Source organism: Lithobates pipiens, unplaced genomic scaffold (genome assembly GCF_037356315.1).
Source record: "Lithobates pipiens isolate NorthernLeopardFrog02 unplaced genomic scaffold, aLitPip1_a1.2 Scaffold_18, whole genome shotgun sequence".
Lineage (NCBI taxonomy): Eukaryota > Metazoa > Chordata > Amphibia > Anura > Ranidae > Lithobates > Lithobates pipiens.
The window spans coordinates 623289031-623307141 of record NW_027507758.1 but is presented as its reverse complement, the minus strand read 5'-3'; the positions used below and the strand labels follow the sequence as shown (position 1 = coordinate 623307141).

Below are 18111 nucleotides of genomic sequence, written 5' to 3'. Positions count from 1 at the left end.
TGCTGTGCTACTGGGGACAGATGTGAGGAAGACCCTGCTGCTCCAATGGGGACACAGATGTAAAGAGGACCCTGCTACTCTGCTGGGGACACAGATGTGAGAAGGACCCTGCTGCTCTGCTGGGGACACAGATGTAAGGAGGGGCTCCACTGGGGACACAGATGTAAGAACAGACTCCACTGGGGACACAGATGTAAGGACGGACTCCACTGGGGACACAGATGTATGGAAGGGGTCCGCTGAGGATACAGATGTAAGAAGGGGCACTGCTAGGGACACACATGTAAGGAGGTGATCTGCTGGGGACACAGATGTAAGGACAGGTTGTGCTAGGGATACAGATGGTAAGGAGGGGCTCCGCTGTTGACACAGATGTATGGAGGGGATCCACTGGGGACACAGATTTAAGTACGGACTCCGCTGGGGACACATATGTAAGGACGTATTATGCTGGGGACACAGATGTATGGAGGGGCTCTGCTGGGGACACAGATGTAAGCAGGGGCTCCACTGGGGACACAGATGTAAGAACGGACTCTGCTGGGGACACAGATGTAAGGAGGGGCTCTGCTGGGCACACATATATATGGAGGGAATCCACTGGGGACACAGATGTAAGGAGGGTCTCCGCTGGGGACATAGATATATGGAGGGAATCCACTGAGGACACAGATGTAAGGACAGACTCCACTGGTTACACAGATGTAAGGACGGACTCCACTGGGGACATGGATGTAAGGAGGGGCTCCGCTGGGGACACAGATGTAAGCAAGGACTCCGCTGGGGACACAGATGTATGGAGGGGCTCCGCTGGGGACACAAATGTCCAGAGAAACGAAAACTAAGGATTCGCCCTGGGACTTTAAATGAAGTGGGTACCGTTTCCGCCAGTAAACATAACAGTAGTAAATATAGTATATGGTTTATTCAAGTACAATTGCTTACATGCATAAATAACACCAACAGTTTCCAATTAAAAAAGATACATAAACAAGGAATATTGGTACATAAATGTAGTAGTAGTCATAGTACACGGGCATCATACTACCCGACTAGTTTTGCGAGATCCAGCTCGCTCTTCAGGGGTGGATGTGTGTAACAATGTACCTAGGATGAAAAAGTATATGTTTGGCAATATAGCACAGTATTAGTTATAAAGGCTCAGGGTAGGAGGGGTTGTGGGTCCCCATACTCACCACTGAGCTTGACCATGGCTGCAGGTGTGCGGGCTCAAGACGGCAGCAGCAGGTGCCTCCCCAGGGAGCTGAGGGGGCGGAGTCAGATGGGACCCCACCAGATGTAAGGAGGGGCTAAACTGGGCACACAGATGTATGGAGGGGCTCCGCTGGGGACACAGATGTAAGGACGGACTCCACTGGGGACACAGATGTATGGAGGTGCTCCGCTGGGGACACAAATGTAAGGAGACCAGTTAAATCTAGATTTTTTTATGGCCCAGACAAATCGGGTGAAGAGGGCCTGTGCCTGTTTGAAATAGGAGGGTGGGATCTGTATCAGAAGGGTTTGGCTGAGGTAGATAAGTTTGGGTAATATGCTCATTTTAATGAGGTCGAATCTTCAAAACCAAGAATAGTAGCCTGTATGCCACTTTTCTAGTAGGGTACGGGTCTTGCATAGTAGGGGGGGAAATTTAGCTTGAACGTCCGTGAAATGTCTGAAGGGATGTTTGTACCAAGGTATTTTAATGCCATGGTGGTCCATTTGAAGCAATAATTAGTTTGCAAGTTGAGTAGGGTGTGAGGGGGAACAGCGACGCCCATGGCCCAAGTTTATCTTTAAGTGTGAAAGTGCCCCGTAAAGTTTAAATTCTCGTAGGAGGTTTGGTAAAGAGATGTTAGGGTTTGTTAGAGAGAATAACAGATCGTCCACATACGCTGATATCTTGCAATGTGTGCTGCCCATTTGAAGTCCTGTTATGTCTGGATTTAGTCTTATTGTACAAAGAAATGGTTCTAGGGATAATCCGAATAGGAGTGGGGGACAGGGGGCATCCCTGTCTAGTTTCATTTCCGATGGAGAAAGGGGTCGAAAGCACTCCTTTTGCTTTTATCTGGGCTGAGGGTTTTGAGTATATGTTGCCTATCCATTTCATCATCCTATTTCCTAGCCCCATGTGTCGGAGAACTGAGAACATAAAGTTCCAGTTCACCCGATGAAAGGCTTTCTCAGCATCGGTGTTCACAAATATACTAGGGACTTTGGTGATGCTTGCAGTGTGGAGGAGATTGAGCACCTTTATGGCGTTATCCCTTGCCTCCCTAGTGGGAATGAATCCGACCTGGTCGAGGTGTATTAGGGACTGGAGGTGTTGTGATAGTCTTGTGGCTATTATCTTTGAAAACTTCAAGTCTTCATTCAAAAGTGAGATGGGTCTGTAGCTCCCGCATGGGCCTGGGTCTTTCCCTTCCTTATGTATCAGGGATATGTGGGCTCTCAGGGTGTCACAGGGAAAGTTAACATCTGACCCTAATGCGTTGAAAAATGTCACTATATATGCAGGCCTAGGATTGGGAGAAAGGTCTTGTGTACTGGGCGGTGTAACCGTCTGAGCCCAGGGCTTTGCCTAATTTCATGGAGCCCACTGCTATTTGTAGTTCCTTTAAAGTGATTGGTACATCTAATAGTTCTTGGGTCTCTGTGCGGAGGGATGGGAGTTGGGAGTCTGTGTTATATCTGTCTATGTCTTCCTGTCTAGAGTTGGGGCTCGGTAAGTTGTAGAGGTCAGAGTAAAAGTCGCCAAACCCCTTTGAGATTTGAGTCGGGTTTGTGGCTTTCTGGCCGTTGGGGCAGGTTATCTGGGAAATGTAGGATGCTGATTTTAGTTCTTTGACCGATCTGGCTAGGTTTTTCCCACACTTGTCACCTGATTCATAAGACATGTTGTGACAAAATTGTAGTGCTGCCTTGGCTATATAGTGTAGTAAGTCTGTTATCTGTGAGCGTAGTGTCTACAGCTTGGTCTCTAAGGTCAGTGAGGGAGCATGTTTGTGTGTTGCTTCTACTGAGGCTAAGTTGGAGAGTAAACTGGTAAGCTGCTCCTTTCATTTCCTTTTAATGCGCGCCCCATGTATAATGAGGACCCCCACGGAGGGCACATTTGTGGGCTACCCATAACACTCCTGGGTCACAATCTTGTGTGTCATTCTCCTGGAAATAATGGTCTAGCTCTTTGGTCATCTCTGCAAGTACTTCAGGTATTTGGAGGAGGCTCTTGTTCAGGCGCCAAAATAGAGGTCTGGGCAAAGGTCTCTCGGATAAGGTATATGTAAGGGAGATGGGGGCATGGTTTAGACCATGTAATATGACCTATGAAGGTAGAGCTCACTAGGTGTAGTTGGTCATGGGGGATCATAAACAGGTCAATCCTAGAATATAACTTGTGTGGGGAAGAATAGAAGGTATAGTCCCTCTCACCTGAGTGGTGTAAGCGCTATTTGTCTATTACCTGGGCATTGTGGAGGGCTTGTGCTATTCATTTCCTGTACATTGGGGGGACTGAGGAACTGCCCATGGAGGTGTCTAAGGAGGGGATCAGTGGGACATTGAAGTCTCCCCCCAGAATTAGCTGGCCCACTTTGAATTTCATCAACTTGTCTAAAGTGTGTCTGATAAATTGGTCTTGGTGTTCATTGGGGGCATATAATGTTGCCAGTGTGAATTGGATCTCACCTAGTAGACCTTTCACAAAAAGGAAGCGCCCCTTAGGGTCAGGGCGACACCTCCTGGCATATCCACGGCAGCCTGCTAGAGATCAATATGGACATTCCTCTAGTTTTGGATGTGGGGAGCAAAGGGAGTCTATCCCTCTTGAAGTGTGTCTCCTGAAAGAAGGCCACATCAGTGTGTGATTTCTTAAGGTCATGTAGCAGTATGCATCTCTTTTTGGGGGTGTTCAACCCTTTGGCATTGAGAGAAGTCACTTTAATAGAGTCCACCGCCATAGGCTTCATACACTAACAGACTATCATCCTAACCAGACATACGTACTTAAGTCTCACGGCAGTGCTGTATTAGAATGCCCCCGATTCTGTCCAGGTCCACAACCCCCCCATCTCCCTCCAGTGGGCTCGTTTACATATAAAGTCCTCACCAATCATTATGTTCCTGTAGGCACCCAGGGGGAGGCAGCGCTCAAAACCTAGCAAGGAACTGTTTCAACTATCCGTGAGGTCTCCCTCCCATCCAACCCACCACCCCCACCCAAGACCCCCCCATCATGGCAGGCTTAGTAGTCTACAGTTCTAGCGGATATAGTGGAGGTCATGAGTGGTCCTTGCTGGCTAACTTCCAGCTCTCCTCTCCAGTGTACGGAGCTGTGGGGGACTGTGAGCTCGGCTGAAGCATAATAGTACCAGAGACTTTTGGGAGGAGGTTCATTGTGTGGGTACCGCACTCGGTTAAGAGCAGGGAACACATAGTCATGCGGATGAAGATCTGAGTGCCAGATCAGGATAGCACAGGGTGATTTCAAGTCCCTGATTACCAGGGGGGGCGGAAAGGCTGGGAGCTGGTGGCACGTCCAAGGTGAGAGTTTGTGTAGCCCACGTCACTTCCCACAGCCAACAGGCAAGTGTCGGGGCAGTATTGTCTCGTTTCCGGGGCAGTGTATCCAGGGCAGTGGAGGAGAGGGGGAGTGCGGGCAACAGGCCAACGAAAGTCAGAGTTGTGGGGTATTTGTGGCAGTAGGGGTTACTCACAATTCCGGAGACTCCTCTTGGGATAAGATACACGGTCATCGCTCACCTCTTTGGATCTCTGTGGTCGTGGTGCATCGGAGTTCTGCATTCTCTGGCGGCCTTGATAGCGTGGAAGCTATCCAAGCCAGTTGGGAAGATCAATTGGGTCCGCCTCAAGGAAGGCAAAGAGGGCAGGCAGAGCCTCCGGAGACCATCTCTGGCCTCTGTGGAAGGTGACCAGAAATCCCCATCTATAGGTAGCATTTCGCCTCCTGGCTAAATCCAAGAGTGGCTTCAGAAGGGCTCAACGGTGCAGCGTCGCTCTGGATAAATCGGTAGTAGCTTCACATTTGCGCTGTCAAACTCCAGGTCGTCTGACTCCCAGGCCCTGCGGGCGATGGCTTCTTTGTGGATGTAGTGGTGGAGCCGGCAGATCACGTCTCTGGGTCTGGATGGATCAGGTGAGCGAGGGCCCAAGGCTCTGTGAACGTGGTCTACTTCAATTTGTTCCCATAGGTGCTCCCCCACTACTTTTTAAAAAATACTGATCACCGCAGCGAGTAAGTATGTGGGGCCTGTAGCTTATTGCAATCCCTCAGCTTCCTCCATGCATAGCTGGAGCTCCACCGCCGATTCAGAACTGACTTTTTGCTGGGACTCCAGGGTGGACATTCTCTGCTCCAACGTCCTTTTGTCAGGCAGGTGCTCAGTGAATGTCCTTATTGCTTGATTGCCCAGATCTCCCTTCTGTGCACGGCCTCCACTCCCACTATGGCCTCAATTTCCACCTTCGTCAGGGGAGGGCCCGCAAGATGGCTTTTAGTTCTGGATCGGCCTTATAGCTGAGCGGCACATGTGGCGAGTTCCTCGGGTCTGTGGATGGGACCTCTGGGGGAGATAGGGTAGAGCGCCAGGCTTTGTGACCGCTCCGGAGATGTCGGGTTCGCCATGAGGTCGGGGGAAGGCGAGTGTGAGCCATGAGGGTCTGCCATCTTGGGATCCGGGGAGCCAGACCGTGACTGCAGAAAAAGCCTCTGAATGTCACTTGTGGCTGGAGTATTGCAAGTCGGGCTGGCTCTCTTCTTATTCCGATTGTAGGTCCGCTTCTTATTTGAGAGAATTCTGAGTCAAAAGAGTGTTTTTTGCTGGAGTAAGTGGATAAGGACCGGAGCTCAGTACATTAGCGTCTCTGCACCCCCATGTCCGGACCACGTCCCAATGTGCCTGTTTTTTATCCTTGTTATATATATTATTCAAGCTTATTCAATGTATCTGTAATTATAAAACGCAACAAAATGACTCCACACAGAGAACATTAAGTGATCATGGTGAAATCACTTTGTGATCTAAGAGGGGATTGAATGGTGAGAGAGTTAACATGACTAAAACTTTAAAATAGCTGACAGAGGAATATGTTTATTTTACAACATTTATTGTCACAAACTGGTTTTGGAATTATGTTTTTTAGACGTACATGACGTCATGGCATGCACATCGAGAGATGCTCGCACATGCCATAAAGAAGGCTGCCTTTGAAAAACTGTGCTGCCTGCAGTTTTAGCAGAAATAAGAATGACCCCCTTCCAAGACCAATCACTTGTCTGAGTTTGATACAGGAAGAATACTTGATTATAAAGCTGAATGGCATCTACGGTAAAGTATTCTCTTCTTTTCTATAACCCTCACAGGAACCAACACACGAGTTTCAACCCAGAGATGTGGTCACAATGAGCACAGGATAGATAAGGTCTGGTAAGAACTGGTTTTGGAACTATGTTTTCAGACAGTGATCAACTCTGTTCTCCCTCCCTCCTTTTCTTTGTGCAATATTCTTTGTCCATATCTTGTATAAAACTCCACTCACCTGCCATTAAATGTAAGCATTCATTGAAATAGCTATTTTGTCTTGTGCATTGAATGCTTCCAGAGCTCTGACAGATTTTCTCACTGATTGTCCAGGTCTAAGATGATTTAACCCTTACAACGTGGCTCTTTAACAATGTGATCTGCTGTGTCCAATCACAGCTGGTCACATGTAAACACAGAAGTGCTAGTAATCATCTCTCATCAACTCACACTAGCAGTGTGTGGCAAGGAGAGCCAATGAGCAGCATATCCTTGAAGGGGACACCCAGGCATGTAATCAGGGAACCAGTGCCAACAATCAGTGACCATTAGTGATGCCAGTCACTGCTGCCTTTCAGTGTCCAGCAGTGCCGCCTGTACGTGCAGCCTATCAGTGCCACCTATCAATGCCCAGTACCCACCAGTGCTGCTCATCAGTGCCGCCTCATCAGCTCCCAGTGAAGGAGAAAAAAAATACTTATTTACAAAATTTACCGACAGAAACTACGAAAATAAAATTTTTTCAAAATTTTGTTTTTCTTTAAGTAAAAAATAAAAAACCCAGCAGTGATTAAATACCACCAAAAGAAAACTCTATTTGTGTTAATAAAATTATAAAAAAATTCATTTGGGTACAGTGTTGCATGGCCGCACAATTGTCATGCAAAGTGTGACAGTGCTGAAAGCTCACAATTGACCTGGGTTGGAAGGGGGTGAATGCGCTCTGTAGGCAAGGGGTTAACCATGCATTTTGAGTGGCACCCACTACTTAACCCTTTATTCTGAGTGGAACACACTCCTTAACGCTGCATTCTGAGTGTAATGCACTGGTGAACCCTGCATTCTCTGCATAATATACTCCTTAAAGAGGAAGTAAACCCTGATGGGTTTACTTCCTCTTTCATTCCCTGCAAAGGCAAAGCATAATGGACTACTATGCATCGCATAGTAGTCCATTATGTGTCACTTACCTGACACAGGAGCCAGCGAAGTCACCGCTGTCCCCTGTAGTCCGGTGCATCCATCTTCTTGGTGGGGTCTCGCAGCTCCGCCGCTGTCATTCGGCGAAGCCGCGATGACGTCACTCCCGCGCATGCGCATGGGAGCCGACACGTGCAGCATCTTCATCATTGACGATGCCGCGCTCACTGCGCCTGCGCGCCGCTGTCTACGGGCAAATATCTCCTAAACCGTATAGGTTTAGGAGATTATTTCTTAGACCTACAGGTAAGCCTTAATCTAGGCTTACCTGTAGGTCAAAGTGGTTTGTAAGGGTTTACAACCACTTTAACCCTGCATGAGCCACTGATAGACAGATGGACTTGTCTTCCACTGGAATGGTGGAAACAGAATGCATCCCGCCTGTGCCACCTTGGGACCATCTATGACAAGAGGAGAAGGCTCACAGAAGAAAATGTAGAGGGACTGTGTTTCCCAAACTACAACCTGAAGCTCTTAAACTGGGAGTACAGAGAGGACTTTTAAGTGATGGATGCGGGTGAAGAAGAGAATCAGGGACTTGAACTGAAGCTAAAAGCCTAAAACGAAAGATAATGTGCACTTTTCTATTGTTTACAAACTTACCCCAGTAATGACCATTATCTATTGCTGTTGATTACGTTGATTTCTTTCAAAAGTTTTGGATTACCTCGCCTGTTTTTGTGTATTTTTAACATTTTAAACGTAGTTGTCTTTTATCTAAATTACATACAAGTGCACTGATTGGAGGCTTGTTGTGTACTTCTGTTGTTTAATAAATGCTTCATTTAAGCAATTTTCTGTATCCCTTCTTTATTATTTAACTTAACTGTTAGATTTTATGAAATGAAGGGAAAAAAAGAAAGAAAAAAACAGCCTAAAACATAATCCGCAAAAATCAGCATCATATATCGGCCATTGGGTGCCCCGATTTCAAAATAGCGGCATCGGCCAGAGAAAAACCCATATCGGTCGACCTCTATCCCTGATGTACAGGAAGACAGGACTTCAATAAGGAATAATTCCCTCACTTAGGACAGGAAAGTGGCTTTTCTCCCCCATGTGAGATCTCTGATGACTGAAAAGATGAGACTTTTCTGAAAAACATTTCCCGCACTCAGGACAGGAATACAGCTTCTCCTCTGTGTGCAATGTCTGGTGTCTGTGAAGAGTGGGTTTCCTTGTAAAACATTTTCCGCACTCAGGACAGGCAAGTGGCTTCTCCCCCGTGTAAGAACTCTGATGTCTGTAAAGATGGTACTTCTGTGAAAAACATTATCCGTACTCAGGACAGGAATACAGCTTTTCCCCCCGTGTGGGATCTCTGATGTTTAACAAGATCTGATTTATCTACAAAACATTTCCCACACTCAGAACAGGAAAGTGACTTTTCCCCCGTGTGGAATTTCTGATGCCTGTAAAGACTGAACTTCTGTGAAAAACATTATCCGCACTCAGGACAGGAATACAGCTTTTCCCCCGTGTGGGATCTCTGATGTTTAACAAGATCTGATTTTTGTGCAAAACATTTCCCACACTCAGAACAGGAAAGTGACTTTTCCCCCGTGTGGAATTTCTGATGCCTGTAAAGACTGAACTTCTGTGAAAAACATTATCCGCACTCAGGACAGGAATACAGCTTTTCCCCCGTGTGGGATCTCTGATGTTTAACAAGATCTGATTTTTGTGCAAAACATTTCCCACACTCAGAACAGGAAAGTGACTTTTCCCCCGTGTGGAATTTCTGATGCCTGTAAAGACTGAACTTCTGTGAAAAACATTTCCCTCACTCATGACAGGAATGTCTTTTTCCCCATGTGAGATCTCTGATGTGTAACAAGATCTGATTCTTGTGCAAAACATTTGCCGCTTTCAGAACAGGAAAGTGGCTTCTCCCTCATGTGCAATTTCTGATGCCTATAAAGATGAGACTTGCCTGAAAAACATTTCCCGCACTCAGGACAGAAATATGGATTTTCCCCCGTGTGAGTTCTCTGATGTTCAATAAGTACTGATTTTCGTATAAAACATTTCCCGCACTCAATACAGAAATATGGTTTAGCACCTGTGTGTAATCTCTCATGTCTACGAAGATGGGACTTCTCTGAAAAACATTTCCCGCACTCAGAACAGGAAAGTGGCTTTTCCCCTGTGTGAGATCTCTGATGTTTGTAAAGACTGGACTTCTCTATAAAACATTTTCCGCACTCAGGACAGGAATACGGCTTTTCCCCTGTGTGCAATTTCTGATGTCTGTGAAGGCTGGACTTCAATGAAAAACATTTTCCGCACTCAGAACATGAATACGGCTTCTCACCTGTGTGCAAATTCTGATGTCTGTGAAGATCATACTTCAATGAAAAACATTTCCCACACTCAGGACAGGAGTAAGGCTTCTCACCAGTATGAGATTTTTTATGCCTATTAAGATGGAATTTAGAACGGAAACATTTCCCGCACTCAGGACAGGAATACTCCTTCTCACCTGTATGAGATTTTTTATGAGCAATAAATCTGCATTTAAAACGAAAACACTTCCCGCACTCAGTACAGGAAAACCTTTTCTCTGTTTGAAGGACGGCACCATCCCTCACAGTCTGAGGTTCCTCAGGATAAGAGGAATACGATGGTCCATCTACACTGTGTGGTGCCGGATGGACATTTGAGGTAGTCGGGTTTTCTCCTGGACTATACTGTGTGATGTCCTCATCTTCTACTTTACAGTCTGGAGACAAAGTGAGACAATCCTCTGAGGTTTTCCTCATCTCCCGTCCATCTACTAAAATAGAAATAAAAAGATTATTACTAGGGATGGGCCAAACACCCCCATTCGGTTTGCAGCAGAACTTTCGACAGGGGAAGTGTTCTGACCCAAATTGCGAAACCCATTGAAGTTTATGGGAGCCGAACAGGAAAAAGCAAAAGTGCTAATTTTTAAGGCTTATCTGCGAGTAATTGGCCATAAAAGGGGTATGGGGGGTCTGTGTACTTCCCTGGGGGACATGTATTAATAAGAAAAAAATAATAATAATATCCTTCAGGGGCGGATCCAGGGGGGGCAACAGGGCAATTGCCCCCTCAGAGAAAATTTATGATTGACAGGCCAGTCAGCGGATGAGTGTGCAGGTTAACGAGCGGGCGGGACAGTCAGTGGGGTTCGCCAGGTGAGAGAGCCTCAGTGGGCAGGTCGGCGGATGAGTGAGGGGGGTCGCTAGGTGAGTGTGCGGGCGTGCAGGGCAGACATCGAGTGAGGGGGGCGGGCCGGTCCGCAGGTGAGCGGAGAGACTGACCAGTCAGTGAGCAATCGGGTGGAGAGCAGAGAGATGACATCATCTCTCACCACTCGCCCTGCATCACTGCAGATCCGCCCTCACTGTACAGCCACGGGCAGCAGAGAGATTACATCATCTCTCTGCTGCCTGCCTTCACTCTGACAATCTGCACCTTAGCAGGCCAATGACAATAAGCAAAGTGTAGCAGGTGATGTGACAATCAGCAACATGTGGCAGGCGATGTGGCAAGTGTAATCCACATGTGGCAGGTGTTGTGGCAAGTGACAATCAGCAACATGTGGCCGGTGATGTGGCAAGTGTAATCCACAATGTGTGGCAGGTGACAGGTCAAGTGTAATCCCCAATGTGTGGCAGGTGACAATCAGCTTCTGGTGGCAGGCAAGTGACAATCCGCAGCTTGTGGTAGGGACGTGGCAAGTGACACATTAGGGGCTCCTGCTGATTCTGCATTATGGTGAGTTGAACTATTTTATATTACAATGTAATAATAGAAATAATGTGCTTCAATCATCCTGACACCATAAAAATCATGGTGCTGTGATGATGAAAGCGCCAACACCAGCCATTGCCCCGATAAATTGCCCGCAAAAAAAGTATTTTCTTGCAGTGCCCCTCCCGAGACTAGACTCCGGATCCACCCCTGCCCTTTATACTGCTCTCTCCTTTACAATAAAGTCTCCTCTTACCCGGTGATGTGAGGGGCGGCTGATTGTCCATCATGACGTCCTTGTAGAGATCCTTGTGTCCTTCTAAATACTCCCACTCCTCCATGGAGAAATAGACAGTGACATCCTGACACCTTATAGGAACCTGACACACACAATGATACAGTCACCATCCAGACACATCCCTTGTCTGTTACTGGATAATGTCCCAGAATTCCCAGCACCGCTCACCTCTCCTGTCAGCATCTCCAACATCTTCTTGGCGACTTCTAGAATCTTCTCCATGTTGTGTCTCTCAGGTTTTAGGGAGTCACATGGAGGCACTGAGATGGTCATATCATCACCTGACTTCAGAGGAGGAAATCTCTGTATTGAGGAACCAATAGGAATGTCATGTTAGAATCCCAGAATCCTCCTCACCTCTCCGGTCAGGTCTGTGTTTTATTAATAGAGAGAAGAGTGATGTCATGTGACCTCCCAGAATCCTCCTCACCTCTCCGGTCAGCAGGTAGATGATCTCCAGGGTGAGGTTTAGTATCTTCTCAGTCATGTGACTCCGGTCCTCCTCCATCCTCATTGGTGCTGTCATTTGATCTATAATTTTGATAAATTAAAGTAAGAATTATTTGGATGGTATTGGCCACACAATAATATGATGTTGATGTGGATGGAGGGGGGGGGAGGGGGGTGTAATAGAAGGGTTGCTGGACATTTAAAGGACAAGTTCATTTTTGGGAACATGTTACATGGGCGTGTGGGTGGGTCTCAGCTCATATGGCCTTGTGATTTATATACACAGCTCTGTGTGTCCAAATGAACTACAAGCTCTGACATCCGGCTGTCGGCTTGTAGTTCTCAAACTACCACGATGCTGTGGAGTGCTGTGGTAGTTCATGGAGTCTTCCTCTCAGTAATGTATCGGCTTACCCGGGTAGTACAGGGTATATGGGATATACGGGTAAGCCGATACACTGACAGTCTGCAGGAGACCTGCATGGCATCAGAGATCTACTTTACAGGCTCCTACTACAAAAAATAATATATAAATATATTTTTTTTACCTGCAAAAAGATGTGCATTTATTATTTTTGTAGACAAGTGAACTTGTTCATTAAGGACTACTGCCTCCATGGGAACACATTTCATTTGGACTGTTTAGTGTTTGTTACATTTTCATGAACCCAGAACTCTCTTTGCCTGCCAGATCAGAAATTCCTTTTTCTCTGTGATCATTCCTGTGACTTGTTTGCTCTGAGGCAGTGCTGTGAGGACAATGTCGGGTCATCATGATGTCCAGGAAGGGGAACTTGCTGAATTTTGGCCAGAATTGCCGGCTAATCAGGACTATTGGCAGCCTGCTGACTGATAGGAGTGATGTCACCCCCACAGTTATTAGCTTTGGTATAACTTGATTCTCCCTTTTAGATTGTAAGCTCTAAGGAGCAGAGCCCTCTAATTCCTCCTGTATTGAATTGTACTGTGCAAACTACTGTGGCTATATAAATCCTGAATAATAACAATATTGATCATGTCACTGTTACTCTCTGCAGCAAGAGATTGGATAGCAGGAGGATGGTGCTGGTGGAGGATTCTGTTATCTTCCCTCTAATAGCAGCCTAGTGTGGGTAGGAGGAGCACAGCAGGAGAGGGGTTGTTTTCTTGGTTGTCAAGTATACTGTAGTATCCAGGAAATTGTAGAGAGTGGCAGTGGGCTCCTGGACCTCTGAATTCCAGCACTGGGCACTGCCAGAGCCTGTGTCATGGGAAGGTATTGGACTGCCTCCCCCAGATGCAGAGCACTGACCCCTGGGCACCCGCTAGGCAATGCTGTGCAAACAGATCTCCTCCAAGAACGAGTGCCCGCCAAGGGATGAAGGATTTTCCTGCTTCATTCCACTTGGAATCTGGGAAATTTTATTTGACCAGTGAGGTGGTAAGAAGGTGATGGTTGCCTTCCTTTTCTACCTGTAAGGAGGTCTGAAAAGTACATGTAGGTGGGGCAACAAACATAGCCAAGAGCCCCCCCTCCATACCTTAGACTCCTCCTGAGCCCTACAACCTTCTCTTCCCTCAGAGCCCTGCTGTTCTCCATCCTCATCAGGGGGTCAAAGTCCTTCAGCTACATTACCCCCTCAGAATCCTTCAACCCAACTACAACCTCAGGTGTCACAAGGTCCTTCAGCCTCAGTACCTTCTCAGAGACCCCTCAGCTCGTCTACTTCCCTACGAACCTTCAGTATTTTCCTCTCTCTGACACAAATGATGGAACATATTCTTTATGGCAGGCTGGGGAATGTTTTCTTCCTCCTGACCAGCAATGCAAGGGGCTCTATGATCCATACTCCTGACCCCTGCTCTCAATCATTGTGTTGGCTGCATATTGTAATGATTGCCCATTGGCTGCCTGTGTATAATAATTGCCCTTTGTAGGCCATGTATGGTCAGGATGGTCATTGTCTTGTCTATTTATTGTCAGTGCTGTTTGTTTAGAGGACCATAGTACTAGAATTTATCTCCAAAATGAGGACAATGTTGTGGTCCTGTAAGTGGGGAAATGTTCTGCCCCTGAAGGGGTTAATCTAGGTTTCCACACTATATATGTGTGTGTATCGTATCACAGTGACTATGGAGGAAGAGGACGGACATGACGGGGGGGTTACTGGGTGTAAATAGAAAATAAGATCTTATTACCTCCTCTGCTACCACTTCTACCAATGTCTTCTGTCTGCTTCCTCCCAACTCACCTCTCGCCTGGAACTTCCCATTTATACCTGACATCACTTCCTTTATGTAGTCCATAGAGACTTCCTGTCTGGGTAGAAGTCAGATCACCACCTTTTGGTGTTAAGAGGAACTGCAGCCCAAAAAAAAAACATCTTGTAGTGTGAACACGGTCTTGTGCTGTGTGTGTATGGACTGTATATCCTTAGAGATGGGGTCATATCCACTCCCACCAAGGGAAATAAAAATATATTACTGCCTATTCTAGCCTTTCTCAGCCAGGGTTTTTCCAAAGGTTTCTAGGAGTTCCTTGACCAATGAACAATATAAAAGATGATGCATAGAGTAAATAGATACCAAGCATTTCAAGATTTAAAACTGCGCACCTCTGTGAAATGGCGACAACCTAAAATTGTTCATGGGTGATGCTTTAAAAGCTTTTACAGGTTATCATTTTTGAGGTAGCATTAACTATGGTCCTTGACTTATTGCTCTCACCGACATTCATGGCGATACTTTTGCTGCAATCACCATTTACATATGCATGCCAGACCTACATACATGTTTGTGTGACCTACATGCATGTGAGAACGGGGAGATGGGACAGCTTTTTATGTGTATGTAGCACTGACCCCCTAAGGAGCAGCTGGTTTTCTTGGGCTTACCGTTTACCTTCTCCACCTTGTAGCTCGTCGTTCTTGTTTAGGGGTTCCCAAGGTTGATAGCCCAATAACTGCAGAGACCGACACTTGAATTCCTTTAGGAATTTTTATTTGCATAAAACGTTGAACAGAAACACAGTCTCTCAGTTGGGAATAGAGGGTATAGGTATGGAAGCTTAGGCACTTTGGAATCTCCTGACACTTAATAAATGTCTCTCTCTAGGCAATGCAGGGAATAGCCACTCACAACTGAATACTTCAACTGTCGGATAAATCCTGGTTTGTGGATTTAGTAGCCGACAAATGATTCAAACTTAGCAAAGTCTCTGCCACAGACTTGGTTGCATAACTTTAGATGAACACAGACAGTCTCTCACAGGAACTTAGTTGCAACTGAAGGATGAAATTAGGAACTTTCTTACAGTACCAGTATCTTGCAGCTGGTCCGGCGATACCGTAAGAAATGCGGATTCAATTAGTGTCCATACAGCTCAGCCTCCAGGCTCTTACCGAGCAGCCAGCCTCGTGCATGGCCCTCTTCTGAAGAGTCCTCCCCTGGTTGCATGTTGAGTTGCTGGGCCTCTCCAAAACCCGAGACAGCACCGGACCACTTTAGAATCCTCCCTCTAGTTAGTGTGCCTCAGACTAGCCAGTTCTGAGACTCGGAAACGGATGGATCCGCACCCCAGGCCATGAAGGCCTCTGGGGGCTGGTCAGGAGGACCAGGACCATGGAGTCAGAACATACTTCTGGACTGGAACCCAGAACCACGTGACCTCAGCACCTTAAGTACCCTCTCCCGGAATACACAGCGAGACAATACATCCACTGATTGACTCAGAGAGAGAGATTGGTACCCAATGCGTCCAACCAGACTGCGTTCCAATGCCTGTTAAAGGTGCTACCTACACCTATGACCAGGCAGAACAATAGCACAGCCCAGACAAACCGATGCCAAAACAACAATTTAGTGCAATTAACCCCGAGACTCAACTATAGCCTTAGGAAAAACTAAATTTACAGACATAGCACATACTCTTCAGAAGTACCGGCTCTACATGTATTTATATGTGTAGTCACTGTATTTGCAGTACATTACATGGGTTTCCGGTGCATTTAGAATGCATTTTCAGTGTGTTTATATGCTTTTTCACTGTCTACATATTTTTACAGTTTGTTTTTTGCAATGATTTTTCTTTTCAATTTATTCTGTGCGTAATGCACCACTGAACCCTGCATTCTGAGCACAACGCACTGGTGAACCCTGCATTCTGAGCGCAATACACGCCTTAACCACTTGCCCACCCGCCATTAAATGACGCTCTCGTTCTGAGTGGACGTCATATGATGGCACCCAGAATGGCCGCTCGCAGGCACCCGCGGGGGGCACGCAGCATAGCGATTGGGGTTGATTGGGATGTTTCTAGGACATGGCATGACCCCGATCTCTGTAAAAAGCCGATCACGTGTGAAGGGTGAGAAAGAGTTAACATGACTAAAACTTTAAAATAGCTGACAGAGGAATATCTTTATTTTAGGGTCCTGTTTGTCACAATGATCACAGGATAGATAAGGTCTGGTAAGAACTGGTTTTGGAATTATGTTTTCAGACAATATCAACCGCAGCTATAATACTAGTTTAGACTATGTCTGAGATGCTACATATAGGAATTATGCCTCATGTGGTGAACCCTGTCCTCCCTCTCTCCTTTTCTTTGTGCAATATTCTTTGTCCATATCCTGTATAAAACTCTGCTCACCTGCCATAAAATTTAAGCATTCATTGAAACGGCTATTTCTTTTCTTACATCAGGGGACACAAAGCCATAGTAATTACTATGGCTCTGTGTCCCCTGATGTACATCAAAGAAGAGGATTTTACAGGTAAGCTGTTATAAAAATCCTATTTTTGTCTTGTGCATTGAATGCTTCCAGAGCTCTGACAGAATTTCTCACCGATTGTCCAGGTCTAAGCAGATTTAACGCTTACAGTCACTGGAGTCAGTGTGTGGAATGCGATGATCATCTGAGATACGTGGAATGTGTCTGTTTGTTGACGCTGTTCTTCTTGCCTGGGCTCTGACAATACCGCATCCTTGTATAGTGCAAAATTGCAAACTTCCGTGCTTTTGGCAAGCACATTAACCACTACAATACAGGGCACTTTCGCCCCCTTCCTTCCCAGCCCAATTTTCAGCTTGCATCGCTCTAGCGCTTTCAGTGACAATTGCGCGGTCATGCTACACTGTACCCAAATAAAATTTTTATCATTTTGTTCGCACAAATAGAGCTTTATTTTGGTATTATTTATTCACGACTCCGTTTTTTTATTTTTTGCGATATAAGCGCAAAAAAAAGCGGAAATTTGGAAAAAAAACAATATTTTCTTTTTTCTATTTTAAAAGAAATCCAATAAAATCTAATTTTGTCATAAATTTAAGCCAAAATGTATTCTGCTACATGTTTTTGGTAAAAAAAATTCCGTTAAGTGTATAATAATTGGTTTGTGTGATCACGGACATATGTACGCAAATGATCATGTACATATGTGTGCAGGTGATCACGTACATATGTGTGCAGATAATCATTGGGACATGTGATTTTAGTGGGACATATGTGGGGGACGTTTTTATTATTAGGGACATGTGTTTTTATTATTTGGGGACATGTGTGTTTTGGGGACAAATGTGGGGACATTGTGTTTATACTGTGTGGTGTGTTGTGTGTTTACACTAGACTGATGATCAGTGAGTAAAAAACAGCTCATACTCACTGATCATCAGCCGGCTGCAGCGATCACTTCTTTGTGAGGAGAGGAGGAGCCGATTGCCTAGCAACCGGCTGTTTGTTTACATCACATGACGGCCGTGATTGGACACGGCCATCATGTGATCAGGAGGGCCAATCACAGAGCCCTCCTGCCGATCTGAGATGCGCCGTGTCCGGGTGACACGAGCACGCGCGCAATCCCGTTCCTTCTGAAGGACGTTCCTGAACCTCCTATCAGAAGTAGACGGCTCCCACCCGGCCGTATATTTGCATTGGCCGGGTGGGAAGTGGTTAAAGCAATAGTCTTTGGGAGACTGATAGTTGAAAATTGCAGAGAGGTTAATTGTAGGGATGCACCGAATGGGTTTTTTGGTGCCGAAACCGATACCGAAAATGAAAAATACACTAGGCCGAAAACCGAAACCGATACCGAAACAGCACCGATACCGAAAATGACTGTTTTTAAAAAATATTTGGAGAC

General features: G+C 46.1%; 2 protein-coding genes across 2 annotated transcripts; both read right to left on the bottom strand.

The window, feature by feature from the left end:
• Window positions 1-906: 906 nt before the first annotated feature.
• LOC143989493 (uncharacterized) lies at window positions 907-10391 on the bottom strand. The gene has a single exon (XM_077489633.1). It carries the CDS (start codon window positions 10283-10285, stop codon window positions 9311-9313), a length of 975 nt encoding a protein of 324 aa, XP_077345759.1. The 5' UTR covers window positions 10286-10391; the 3' UTR covers window positions 907-9310.
• A 1043-nt stretch (window positions 10392-11434) lies between these two features.
• On the bottom strand, window positions 11435-14254 carry LOC143986862 (gastrula zinc finger protein XlCGF66.1-like). Its single transcript, XM_077485268.1, has 4 exons — window positions 14170-14254; window positions 11972-12072; window positions 11710-11844; window positions 11435-11623 (listed from the first exon to the last, which is right to left on the bottom strand). Exons 2-4 carry the CDS (start codon window positions 12065-12067, stop codon window positions 11435-11437), a joined length of 420 nt encoding a protein of 139 aa, XP_077341394.1. The 5' UTR covers window positions 12068-12072; window positions 14170-14254.
• Between the last annotated feature and the right edge of the window lie 3857 nt (window positions 14255-18111).